The following is a 13,776-nucleotide window of genomic DNA, read 5'->3' on the forward strand; positions in this document are numbered from 1 at the left end:
ATGTTCATATTCATGTTCATATTCATATTCATATTCATATTCATATTTATATTTCTATTCACATTCACATCTGTATTTCTATTCATATTCATGTTTATATCTCTTATACTTTCGCTTATGTAATTATACAATATTAATTTCATCGATTATTTAAAATGTTCGGATTCATAACTCAAAAGGTGTTGCTTATTTATTTCTGTTTTCTTTTCCTCTCATTTTATCTAACACCCTTCTCTCATTTCTCCATATACGATCATACATGCACTATGCATCCACGTTTCCCGTCTCTATTTTTCTTTTATTCATATATTTACTTCCTTTTCATTTTTTCCTTTCCTTTTTTTTATTATTTTTTGTTATTTTCTTTCCGTTCTGTATTCTCGATGCCCGTAATAATATTTAAATTGTCATCGTCATAATTTAAGTACATTATATTCAACGGTATCGATAAAGTTTATTTCAATAAAATTTGTGGATAATATCAATAATATTATATAATAAATGATAACTATTTGACGATTTACTGCGAGTGAGGCGAAAAATATGAAACTTGTTACTAGGCCAACTACATACCAAGATACGTCTCCGAGCTATAAGTGTTCCCACCATTTACCATCTTTCTCGCCGTTTGCATTATATGTTTATTAAATCTTTAGAAATTTTGTCATTCTCTTAACATTTTTAGAATCTATTATTGCGCACAAAATTCTCATAAGCCCAAGTTTTTACAAGATACATTAAACCTGATTATTTTCCCGTTTCATCGCTCTCCTATTTTTCAATTTATTCTTATTATTAGCAACATTAACGATACTTTTTTTTTATCGATATTTCTTATTTAACAAGATTACAATAAATTTCAATTTTCTCTCTGTTGAAACAAAAAACTAGTTAATCTAAGGTTACCATTGATTGTCGTATAAATATGAATGTAAGCGAAATATAATGATTTAAATATAATACTGAATGTTTCAAATTTTCCAAACTCTCATATTTCATTAATAAAGGATATCATAAAAATGATTCGATAAATCGATATGATATTTTGAGAAAGTAAAATCCAACATTGAACTAATCAAGTACTTTAACATATTTTAATTCTTAAAATATCTTACACTGATGACAAATGAGCTATAACAGGACGAAGAAATCATATTGTGAAGGACAAATGGTACGTCATGTAGATTAGAAAAAGGGAAATACCAATTTTTGTTCGGAGACGCATCTTGATAAATTTTATACAATAAAATTTGTGTGTTGTTACATATTTTGTTATGTTGTTTAGTAGTAGTAGTAGTAGTAGTAGTAGTAGTAGTAGTAGTAGTAGTAGTAGTAGTAGTAGTAGTAGTAGTAATAGTAGTAGTGGTAGTAGCAGTAGTAGTAGTAGTAATAGTAGTAGTAGTAGTAGTAACAGTAGTAGTAGTAGTAATAGTAGTAGTAGTAAGGAAAGTAGCAACAATAGTAGTAAGGAAAGAAGTAGCAGTAATGGAAGTAACAGTAACAGCAGGTGCGGTAGTAGTAGCAGCAGTAGTAGTAGTAATAGTAGTAGTGGTAGTAGTAGTATTAGTAGCAGTAGTAGTAGTAATAGCACTAGTAGTATTAGTAGCAGTAGTAGTAGTAATAGCACTAGTAGTATTAGTAGTAGTAGTAGTAGTAGTAGTAGTAGTGGTAGTAGTAGTAATAGCAATAATAGTAGCAGTAGTCAGTAAAAGTAATAGTAGCAATAGTAATAATAGAAGTAGTAGAGGTAGTAGAAGCAGTAATAGTAGTGGTAGTAGAGGTAGTAGAAGCAGTAATAGTAGTGGTAGTGGAGGTAGTAGAAGCAGTAATAGTAGTAGTAGTAGTAGTAGTAGTAATAGTAGCAATAGTAGTAATAGTAGTAGTAGTAGCAGTAGAAGCAGTAGTAGCAGTAGTAGTAGTAGTAATAGTAGTAGTAGTAGTAGTAGTAGTAGTAGTCATAGTCGTAGTCGTAGTCGTAGTAGTAGTAGTTGTAGTAGTAGTAGTAGTAGCAGTAGTAGTAGTAGTAGTAGTAGTAATAGTAGCAGCAGCAATAGTAAATAATGCAACAACTTGCGTAACGGAAAATTTGCAGATCTTTAAGTTCGCACGCATTATATCTATAATAATCAATAAGATATCTTGTTATTCTTTTTCTGTCAAGAAATATTAATCAATAACTTATTATGTATATACGTATTGTGTGTATATGCGCACGTGTGCGACTATGCGATTATTATGTAAGTGTGTGCATATGTTGCGATGTATGTACGTATGTATAGACATTGAATGAGAAAAAAAAAGAGCACGTGGTTTCATACTATAATAATAATATAGGAAGTATAAAGAATTTTATCGCACAGCTACGATCAAACTTTTAGATAAGTTTCTATAAGTAGGTGTAAAAAATAAATCTATCGTTCTTTTGTAATTTCAGTCTGTATTCTTATTTTATTCTGTGTTTACCGATTTTTTTCCTTCGTTTTCCGTTTCCTATAATTTGTTGTATTTAATTTCATTTTGTTTACTTTTTTATTATAGTACTGAATGATACACGGTTCATTCTTTTATTGCTCTTGTGAATTGTTATTCTTACATGTCTCAAATGTACATACGCAAACCTGAAGCGTCGAAAATGAAGCATAAAAGACAAATTTCAATCATGATTTTTCGTAAATGTTTGATACAAATTTTCAAATTTTAGTAACTGTTAATAATAGTAGTTGTATATAGTATTTATACTGCCCCCTCTTCTCAGGATTCTTTCAATCGATTTTTATACATTTTAATCGGTAATAGTTCATTTTGATTGTTGGTGTTTTGACTCGAGGAAAATCATATCTTAGAGAATAAACTTGAGAATAGTTTTTGATTCAAATTCGTAATCAAATTTTAAAATTTTCATTTGTTTACAAAATCGTTTTAATTTTGAGCAACGAATATAGAAAGATGTTTAAATAAATTTATAAATTAGATTTTAACAAATGTTTTGACTTTAGTATCCACGAAATGCGATATGAAATGATAAAACAAACAAGATGCATTACCATCACATGCACACACACACACACTGATACACTTTTTATTGAAGATTATCAACAGCGTGGTGACCTATTATTTATAACGTAACTTTACGAAATTAACAGATGACGCGATTCTTGATTTTTATAGAAATAAAAATAAATTCGCAAATATAAATGCGTGCGAAAAGGATTCAAAACGAAATTCAATTTCATTCCAATCCATTTCATTCCATTTTTTTTTTTTTTTTCATTGCAAATGATTGCTGCACGATAAACATATTGTATGCAACAGGTGAAAATTATTTAATAATTAAATAATTATCGATCAAATAGGACAACCAGCTTCATCAAATTTAAATTTCTTATGTGCTCTTTTCTCATTCTCTTTTAAATGAATGTCGCGCAAAGTATATCTCAGTACATGATTGTTCCGTTTTTTCTATATGCTCAGTTCGTTGGGTCAAATATATCGGATAACTGAAAATTTGAAATTTTTTTACAAAAATTTATATTCAAATCAATAGTGTCGAACGTGAGAACCGCTAATGAATATGATGGCATTTTAGCGAAGAAAAGAATTGCAAGAATATAAAGAATAATTTGTTCGGGAAGCGTTACCATTAGTTAATTTGTTGCAAATTCACATTTTAAAACACAAAAAATTAAACGACATTATTATTTATAAAATTAGCGTGAAATAAAATAAAATAAAATGAAGTGAAATAAAATTATTACGTACATATTACGTATATTACGTTGTATTGTTTGATTCAACAAGTAGCATAGTAATTCTAGTAATAATTTTGTTCGACACAATCGATTCACTAATCATACTATTTTTAAAGTATTTGAAAGAAAATATATTTCGGTCATGTATTCATATATGCGTGCCATTCATATAAATAATATGTGTACACGTACATATATATATAGGATGATTCCAAATACTGTTCAAAGATTTAGAGATTCGTCCTAATTTCCAAATGTTTTATTTTACCTCTGTCGTTATTAGTGTGCTTCACGGTAACGTTTTTCTTTTTTCAAGAAAAAGAAAAAAAAAGAAATGAAGAGTATAATAGGATGCTTGATAAAATGTATAGATATAACTATTAAGTGTTTATATATGATTCACTTCGTTTGATATAGATATTCTTAAATTTATGAACAACCATCCTGTATACGTATATTTTATACACACACACACACACACACACACACTACCACACCCACCTATGAACGCACATACGTTCACGCACGCACATACATATACATACACATACATGTATGTATACATATACACAGACACGTGTGTACGTATACACCATATATACACGCATATACACATATACGTATACACACGTGTACACATATATGCATGTACGTATGTATATATGTGTGTATGAATGCATGCAACATATATATATATATATATATATATATATATATGTATGTATGTATGTATGTATGTATGTGTATCTATGTGTGCTTGTGTATACTTAGGTACGTATGATTATGTGTATATTTGTATGTGTCATGTATGCATGCATATACGCGCGCGCGCGCGCGCGCGTGTGTGTGTGTATTTGTATGTACGTACGTACGTATGTATGTATGCATATATATACGTATATGCACGTATGCATATATGATTTTTCTGTTAGTTGACTTAAAATGCCGTCAATCATATCGCGGATCACTTACTTTCGTTTTCATTTTACATATATACAACATATAACCGCCTCTGCGCTAACATATTGTGGATATTGGTATTATTGAATACGACAGATTACATATACCGGCACGGCGCTGCGTTATAACTGCGGCGATTTTCCTTTTGAGTCAACTAGCAAGATAAATATTCTGCATATATCTATATAGATGTAGATATAGATATACTTTCTGTTTTCTAATTTACAAGTAGTAATCACTCGATATTGTGTTAACTTATATTAATATTCACTAACATTGTGTTATACGTCAAATATTATTAATTTTCGTAATATTTATACATGTATAAGTGTTTCGACGGTATTCCACGTAAATATTTGTTTTATTGTTTGCAAATCGTATTCCTTTTAATGATGCATACATTTTAAGTTATTTTAGAGATCAATACAATATCATTGCGCGCACTGTTCTTGTTGTCATTTGTTATGTTAATAATGAACATTTCGCGATTTGTGCAAACTTAGAAGTCCAAAATCCAACAAATCTACAAGTTCACATTCCTTACATTTTTAGCCTCGAATATCCTAATCACCAGTTGTAGTTTAAGTAACATTAAAAATAAAATTTCCTATAACGAAAAGAATACTCGAGTGCAAAAAATGATTAAAACATGTGAATAACAAAAATGTGGAAAACCGTCTTCTTCAATGCGATACGTATATGTACATATGTATACACATATGCATGTATACGAATGTATATATACTCTATAAGTACAATTATATATATATATAAAGACACATACACAAACGTGTGTACATACATACACACGTAACATACATATGTACACACAATAATTATACGTTTTATTGAAATCCATATATATATGTCCATATATACTTGATCACTAAAATTTACTCTCTTTTTTTCTGTAGACATTTTAAGTAGATATTATGCCTTTTGTTCGTTGACCATAACAATAATGTATCGTCAACAATGAATACAATGAAGATAAATATATTATAATAACACTAATAGTAACAGTAGTTACAGCAACAGTAATAATAATAAAGTAAACAGTAATATGATGATGATACTGACAATGATATATCATAATTTATAACGATTTAAAATAATAAAAACAAATTAGTTGCAATAGTTACAACAAAATTAACTAAATAGTAAACATAATAATCATAACAAAAATATTAATAAAAATATAATGATATATTGATCATAATTATATTGAAGATAATGATGACAGCGCTGAATGTAGAACGACGATAACAATAATAATATGATGATGATGATGATGATAACAATAATAATAACAATAGTAGTAATAATAATAATAATATTAATATTAATGATGATAATGGTGATGAGGATGATGACGATGACGATGATAGTGGTGATAGTGGTGGTAATGATGGTGATGATGATGATAATGATGATGATGATGATGACGATGACGACAATATTGATCGCATCAATATTACATTATATACAGAGTTTATTACGTTATATCGCATTGCCGTCCACGCAGAAAAAACACGAAAATAGTTACATTGATGCTAATCGAGTAAAAATCAATTGTTGATATTTATTCAATCATTTTTAAAAAATTATAAGTTTAAATAATAGTATATATTTGTAGCATAGTATATATTTGTTCTAGTAGTAGCAGCAACAACAGCAGTAACAGCAGCAGGAGGACCAGTAGCAGCAGCAACAAGAGCTGTAATTGCAGAAGTAGTAGCAGTAGCAATTGCGGCAATAGCAGTAGCAGTTAGTAGTTAATACAGGTAGTAGCAGTAGAAGTAGTAGTAGTAGTAGTAGTAGTAGTAGTAGTAGTAGTAGTAGTAGTAGTAGTAGTAGTAGCAGCAATAGTAGTAGTTGTAGTGGTAGAAGAAGTAGTAGTAGTAGTAGTAGTAGTAGTAGAAGTAACAGTGGTAGAAGCAGTAGTAGTAGTAGAAGTAATAGTAGTGATAGCAACAGTAACAGCAGCAATAGCAGTAGTAATTGTTGTTGTTATAATCGTAATTGTAATTATAATAGCAGCAATAATAGTAACAGTGACGGTAATGTAGTTGCAATAATAATAGATAAAATCTTATGAAATTCGTTAGATTGATTTACTTTCTGCTATTATTTTTAGTTGTACGACGTTGTATGTATATCTTTGTAGTATGTGTATGTATGTATGTATGTATGTATGTACATATTTCTATACTTGTATGATATTTGTATACTTTTTTAGTACAGTTTGTGTTTGATTTCGGTTACAATAATAAAATGGTATAGCAATATCGTACGTCTATCTAATACTATATAAATAAAAGATCGAAAAATAGTTGACGAAAGAACGAAAGAAAGATTTCGAGTATGATTTCCTTTGGAATTATTATCCAAATGCATGTAAGATGCACATACGTATATTGAGATTGTTCTCTGTCTGTTACGCAGGGCTGTTTATTTCTCGCTAAAAGCAAAGTTCAGATAAGATTCTCTCCTGTTAAACAATTGAATATCGTTCGTTGTACAGAGGAGTAGCACCAACGACGTTTAATAACGCATAGTACGTTTGGAAGACGAAACGAGAAGGAGATGTGCAAGGAGGGTAACGTTTAGCGTTAAAGCATTCCGCGTGGGCGGCAAGCGAATACTAATTTTTACTGTTTACGCGTTAATTGAATAGTTGTTTGGTTTATTTTGTTGCACGGTTTTTAAACTTAACTCGATAGTTCATCAATCAGTTAACATCTATTTAATTTAAATATGGTTATTACAATTAGATTGTTGAGCACAATTATTGATTTCTATTAGAGACTTTCGGGAGGCGCTATGAGATGAGTTTATATCCCCAAACTCACTGGCCGACTTACCCTTACGTGGTAACGTCGTAGATTCTCCTAGCGAAGGTAATTCTCGTGGTTTCCAAATTGGTGAACCTTCAACAGATAATATGCAATGCAAATATAAAACAATGTAATAAATAAACTAGGTAAATATACATTTTGTACATATATGTACTAAAGTACATTATACTATTTTGATATAATTTTTAAATGCTTAAACGTTTTTTTTATTTTACTAGAAGAAAAAATCAGTCGAAAGAAGTTAATAATGTATTTTTATCATTTAATATAAAAAACGGAAAATATAATATGTTAACGCATAGAATAGTTCAGTGATTAGAGCAATTGCCTGTCAAACAACTGCTTATCAAGGTCTAAGCTTAAAATACGATTCAGCATCTAATCAAATATTTCTTTTTTCTTAAGTAAAAATAAATGAAAACATAATATTCTTTTCAGTTGATATATAAATATACCGTTTACACATAAGTTGCATAACTTATGCCTCAAAATAATTATGTCAACATAATTATGCCTTAAAGAGTTATGCATAAATATTGCTTTCGGGAAAGTTAAAAATCTAAAGACATTCCCATTCCATAAAATGTAAGTTAATCTATCCTACTTTAATATTTTATCCAGAACTAGGATAGGTTTAATTATGTTTTATGAGGTGAAGATTGAAAATAAGTCTCTCTCCTGCCCACGCTTCTAGATTTAACTTTCCCAAAAACAAATTTTTTAGTTTTCATTTTATTTGTCAGGCACTAGGCAATCCGTTTACTAAGATTACTCTACCTATAAGAACTATCCCAGTCGGAGACCAATGTCTTCTCTCAAAGTTATAAGAACTTATTGTATTTTACAGTTTAAAAAATAATAAAAATACATTATTTTTGCAATCTTTCCCGATTCGCCATTTTAGTGACATAATAAAGCGTTTAAGAGAAAAATTATATCAATATGCAAAATTCGGAAAAATCATTAAAATGCATATTTACTATAAAATAGTACATATACATATAAATATATAATGCAATAAATCATATAATGTAACCATATATAATAATGTAAAAGTTTCGCTTAAGATTAATAAGAATTCTTATTCGAGATAATATTGAACTTCTTACCAAGTTCCTTGACTGCGATTGGCTGATAATTTTCCGGTTGATGAGAAGACTGGATCAGTCTCGCCTGACTACCTGTACTTCCTGCTGAAATGGTTGAAGTGGTGCTCAAAGTCAAATGATTCGGTGTACGGCCCAAATTTGCCTTCTTCTCACCTAAAAAAGCTTGGGAATCTTCTTCTCCTTCGGATTTTGTTCCTGAATCCATTTCGACTTTTATCTCTCCTATTCATTTAAAATAATATCTCTTAGAATATAAGAGAGAGATTAATCAATTAATCAATTGTTGAACAAACGTTAAGAATTAAAAAATTACAAAAATTAAGAAATTTGTTTATCTTTTTTCTTTCTTTTAAATATTTAAATACTTTATATAATTGAATAGAAGTGTCTAAAACAAAGTTCGTATATTGATATGATAAAACAATGGTATAACAATCTTACCGGATGTATCGCTTATAGTTTTGCTTCGGGAGCGAAATGTCTGTTGCTGATTAATTACACTTGCTGGCTCCTCGGTATCTTTATCTTCGGAGCTTTCGTGCTCCGTTGCTTGTTTCGATTGACTATATTTTCGCTTTATGTTATGGGAAGTTGGCAACAATTGTGGCTTAGCCGTTTTTTTTGATAGCGTACCGGTAGTTGTGGTGCTACTATTACTGCCGTTTTGTACTTGGTTTGCTGACTGCTTCTCAAATTTTTCAACATGTCCGGTCGACATTCGTGGTGAAATAGTAATCGATGATTGACTCAAGTTCTGTTTCGTTGATGGTATATTCATATTTCGAACCGATTCCCGAATAATTTGACGTATCGTCCTCAAAAATGCATTTCTGAATTCTGTTGTGCTGAAGAAATACATAAACGTAATATATAAATTTTACACGCGTTACACATTATTTCGTTCCTAATCGCTCTAGAAATCGTTATAAACTGTTTGCTACTTCATATTTTTCCATTTCAAAGGAAGTTATTGGTTCATCTAGTAAATTCATCTAGTATACTTTTCATAGAAATGTATGTAACTATTATATTAATATAAATACAAATATAAATACATATGTATACATATACATACATACATACCATAATGTATATATGTAAATGTCATTGTTATTTGTCATTAAACATGACATAATATCAAAAGAAACAAATAGAATATATTTGTTTGTTATAGATAGAGCTTCTCATATCCGAACTAAGAGGGAGACAAAACTGGCTGGCTAACTTTCGGATAATATTGAGCGAGATTAGGAATCAGTTTCCAATATTTAAGAATACTATAATTTTTTTGTCTGCACAATTTTTTTTGTATAATATAAATATTTCTTTTGTGCTTCGAATCGTCGAAATTATTTTTTGAATAAATCTGAATGTTTTAGCACATTCCAAGAAGATACATTTTCATCATTTTCAATTGCTACTTCATTTTATGGAAAAATTATATCTACATCTTCATAATCACAAATGAAATCTTGACTAATTCAGGAATTAATAATAACCTCTTACATGTTCTAGCATGTTCATTAGCATTATCTTTTTACTAAAATTGTATCTCATATTTTAAAATAAAGTTCTATAATTATATTCTAAAGTTCTAAAGTTCTATAAAAAAGACATGTCAGACACATGATTATTGAGGTCTATTTGGATAAGAAAAATATTCGGAATATTCGGACGAGAGAACTTTTGGATATTAGAATAGATATTCGGATAATGAGGGTTCATACATGGTAAAGCTCTACTGTATGTAAAAATGTTTTCTAGGTAGTGTAACATACAATATATTACACGTTATATACAGTGAAAAGTATATGTCATACTTTTATATATACATACATATATAAAATATACCTGACAATGATGTGTAGCGACAAATTAATGCAGGTAAATTCGTCTGATGATGCGGTGGTTCAAGACAAAGCGTGTATGTTTTAAAACTTTTAATTCAAAAAGAACTATCGTTAGACGATACCTGTTAGAAAGGACGTATACTTTTTCCGATCTTCTCTGTAATTGACTTCTTAAGTGAATCAATTCCCACAGGAAATGAGATTCCATATCTTTGGCGGAACTAGCTCTAACTTGTACTTCCGTTACAGGAATCAATACTTGATAGCGAATTATTTCTACTTCGCTGGAATTTACTTTGGTGGACACCCCCTAATCAAAATATAATATAAACTTATTAAATATAAATATAAACTTATAAATATAATATAATATAAACTTATTATGTGTCTGTGCATGTAAAATATATGTACATGCATATATACATATTTAACTGTAATAAATTTTTATATCTTTTTTGTAAGATGAAAACGAAACCAAAAAATTTACCATAAGCTTCTTCTTTTGTCTCAATCTTTCCTTACATAAGAATACAACAGCTGATTTAAAGACAAAACACATTGCATGTAATTCCAAGCCTTTCTTGATTTTACCAAGGAAGTCGGAAATGTTGAGCCATTCGACTCCTCCATAATATAAAAGATCTCCCGGGCTTAAGTCGATCGGCTGGTAAAATGTCATCGTTATGAGATACGTATAAAATGCAAAATATTAAATGTAATATCAGAAAATAAATATATTATAAATATTTATCTTAATTTACATACTTGTTTACAAGATTTTTGATGTTGCCTGAATAAGTGATCGAAAATAGCTCCGTATTCTTCATGAATTCTTTGCATTTCGTTTATGTGTTCTGCTACTTTCTCCATACCTTTTAAAGCTTCTGTAATTGTAATAAACAGATGATATTAATTTAATATGATTATGTATATGTATTTATGTAAAGATAAACATATATAATGATTTTCTTTGATTTACCAATCAAATGCTGGTGTTCTTCACTTCGTTCGTCAGTGAGGTTTCGAAGTTGTTGTAACAACAATGGATATTTCAATATTCGTTGAATAGGTTTTATTAAATATGATTCCAAAGTCGACGAGTGTTGCTGTCTTGGATTACGCGCTTGCAGGAACTCTTGTAAAGCTTGGTTTCCTTCATCTAATGAAAGAAAATAAAGAAAAGTATATTTTAAATCAATTCTTAATAAAGCATAGGTAGATTTTTTTAAATAAAACGTTCGAAATTTCACTTACTTGGATGTAAAACTTTTTGCGCCTTTGAGTGGCTAGCACAAAACGAACTGTACAACTTGAAATGATTTACGTAATATAAGAAGGCACTTCCAATGGAAAACAGGACACCCTTTGAAAAGAAAAATTATCCACGTTGTACAATACGAATATAACACTTGTATAATTAATACTTCCATTATTAAGTATTTGTACGCATAACTTAAGTATTATTTAAGTAAGACCACTTAGATATCTTTCCAAGGTGACTGTATGTAAAAGTTGAATAAATAAAATTTAATTTTGATAAAATTTAAATATGTTGTCTGGATGAAGATTTTGAACTTTATAAATATTCTCTTCTTTACGAGACATTCGTAAAAAACTGCTATAATTTTTTATTGAATGTGAAAATACTAAGCCGACCGGGAAAATTATAAACTATTTTAATTATCAATTATTTTAAATTGCTATTGCCTATTGATTTGATACTTATTTTAAAGCATGAAGTTTCTGCTTTCGCAATGCTGCATTCGTTTTCCTGAAGATGTTTTTACGTCATTTTGAAAGAAATTAAAGGAAAAAACATTTTTTCAAAAATTTCACAAATTCCACGTTTATATGGACATTTCTATCTAAATTCATTATATTCTTGAGAAAGATTGGAATTTTCTCTTTATAATGATACTTTAAAATTGTACGATTTTTTATTTTCATAGAATTAATAGGAGTTTAAAATGTCGATAATTTTTTATTGTGCACACAAAAACTTTCTGGAATAATTGTATATAGAAAAAAATAGTTTCAATTTTTTATCCTGACAATATATTTAAATTTCATCAAAATCAATGAGACGTACTCTTCTATGCACAATTACCAAATAGTTTTTCTTTAAAGTCATTTTTTGGAGAATTTTCAAGGTCATGGATGTTTATTGTTTTTGCTATAATTATACAGTATGTCCGTTTTAAGTAAAATCGTATCGTACGACCATCATGAAAAAATGTATTAAATGAAAGTTATACGATATCGAAGGAAGCACATTATAATAATAATTGTTTGACCTTAAGATAACATCGGAGTATACTGTAAAAATCACGTTTAAATTTTTAAATAGAATTTTTATTAATATGTCTCGATATTACTTATAAAAATATTATATATCGAGCCGTGTTTAAAACACTACGTACACTTACAAATTTTTCATAAACTTCTATTGAAAACTTTGAAAATGTTTATGCCGCCGTGTCGGCCTATATTATTACCTATTTTACACCTCAAACATGTCGTTCGGCTGATCTTTGTACATTATGATGGCTCTAAAGAGCCGATTTTGCATATATATTTTAAAATAGTGTAACATAAAACAAGTATTTTTCAACATGTCCCCCATTATTAGGAATACATTTTTGTAATCAAAGTTGGAATTTCTTTTCTATCTTTTTAGCCTTTCAGTTGTTATATTTGCATACACACTAGTTAGTCCAACTAGAATGCGATAAACTAAAGAAATTGAACAGTGAATTTGATCTAGATAGCAATGATATTGGGTAATCGATCCATTTATTTTGAAAACATTCGTTTAACCAGCGTTTCACTGTTATGACTAAATATCATATGACTTTCTTGTGTACATTGAATAAAGCTAATGCCGACAGCACGGAAATTTTCAAAATTAATAATTCAACGAAAATCTACGAAAAATAAAAGTGTAGGTAATATTTTGAATACGTTTCTATAACAGCTATAGAAATATGCAGAATAAAAAACGTAGGATCTCATTTAAAAATTTAAGCCCTTCACAGGAATCTAAGTAATATTATTCTAAGATCAAACGATTATTACATTATTTATAACGTGTCTCCTACGATATCATATAATAAAAAAAATGTTTTATCTGAAATATTTTTTCATACTTCTGATACTTACAGAAATAATCATACGTAAGATTTAAACGAATATACTATATATATTTTTTTATTGCACCGTGTAGCGAATTGAAAAATATATTCAGAAATGA

The 13,776-nt window shown here is 28.9% G+C and overlaps 2 protein-coding genes across 10 annotated transcripts in view; one reads left to right on the top strand and one right to left on the bottom strand.

Annotated features, from left to right (window-relative positions):
- Positions 1-1,274: 1,274 nt before the first annotated feature.
- Positions 1,275-2,156, top strand: LOC122536118 (uncharacterized protein DDB_G0271670-like). The gene is made up of 2 exons (XM_043668206.1): positions 1,275-1,507; positions 2,010-2,156. The coding sequence occupies exons 1-2, from the start codon at positions 1,275-1,277 to the stop codon at positions 2,059-2,061; spliced, it is 285 nt and encodes a 94-aa protein (XP_043524141.1). The 3' UTR covers positions 2,062-2,156.
- A 5,298-nt stretch (positions 2,157-7,454) lies between these two features.
- Positions 7,455-13,776, bottom strand: part of LOC122536121 (protein still life, isoforms C/SIF type 2) — a 33,644-nt gene continuing 27,322 nt past the window's right edge. For 7 of the 9 annotated variants that reach the window (XM_043668215.1, XM_043668217.1, XM_043668216.1 and 4 more), the window contains 8 exons: positions 11,781-11,889; positions 11,506-11,685; positions 11,292-11,410; positions 11,014-11,190; positions 10,649-10,836; positions 9,118-9,521; positions 8,677-8,898; positions 7,455-7,639 (listed from right to left, as the gene is read on the bottom strand). In XM_043668215.1, the coding sequence (XP_043524150.1) occupies positions 7,461-7,639; positions 8,677-8,898; positions 9,118-9,521; positions 10,649-10,836; positions 11,014-11,190; positions 11,292-11,410; positions 11,506-11,685; positions 11,781-11,889 (1,578 nt within the window). In that variant the 3' untranslated portion in view covers positions 7,455-7,460. The remainder of the gene's footprint in view (positions 7,640-8,676; positions 8,899-9,117; positions 9,522-10,648; positions 10,837-11,013; positions 11,191-11,291; positions 11,411-11,505; positions 11,686-11,780; positions 11,890-13,776) is intronic. The other 2 variants (XM_043668219.1, XM_043668218.1) reach the window with 2 other exon arrangements.

This window comes from Frieseomelitta varia, unplaced genomic scaffold, assembly GCF_011392965.1.
Source record: "Frieseomelitta varia isolate USP_RPSP 00005682 unplaced genomic scaffold, Fvar_1.2 scaffold_80, whole genome shotgun sequence".
In the NCBI taxonomy this organism is placed as follows: Eukaryota; Metazoa; Arthropoda; class Insecta; order Hymenoptera; family Apidae; genus Frieseomelitta; species Frieseomelitta varia.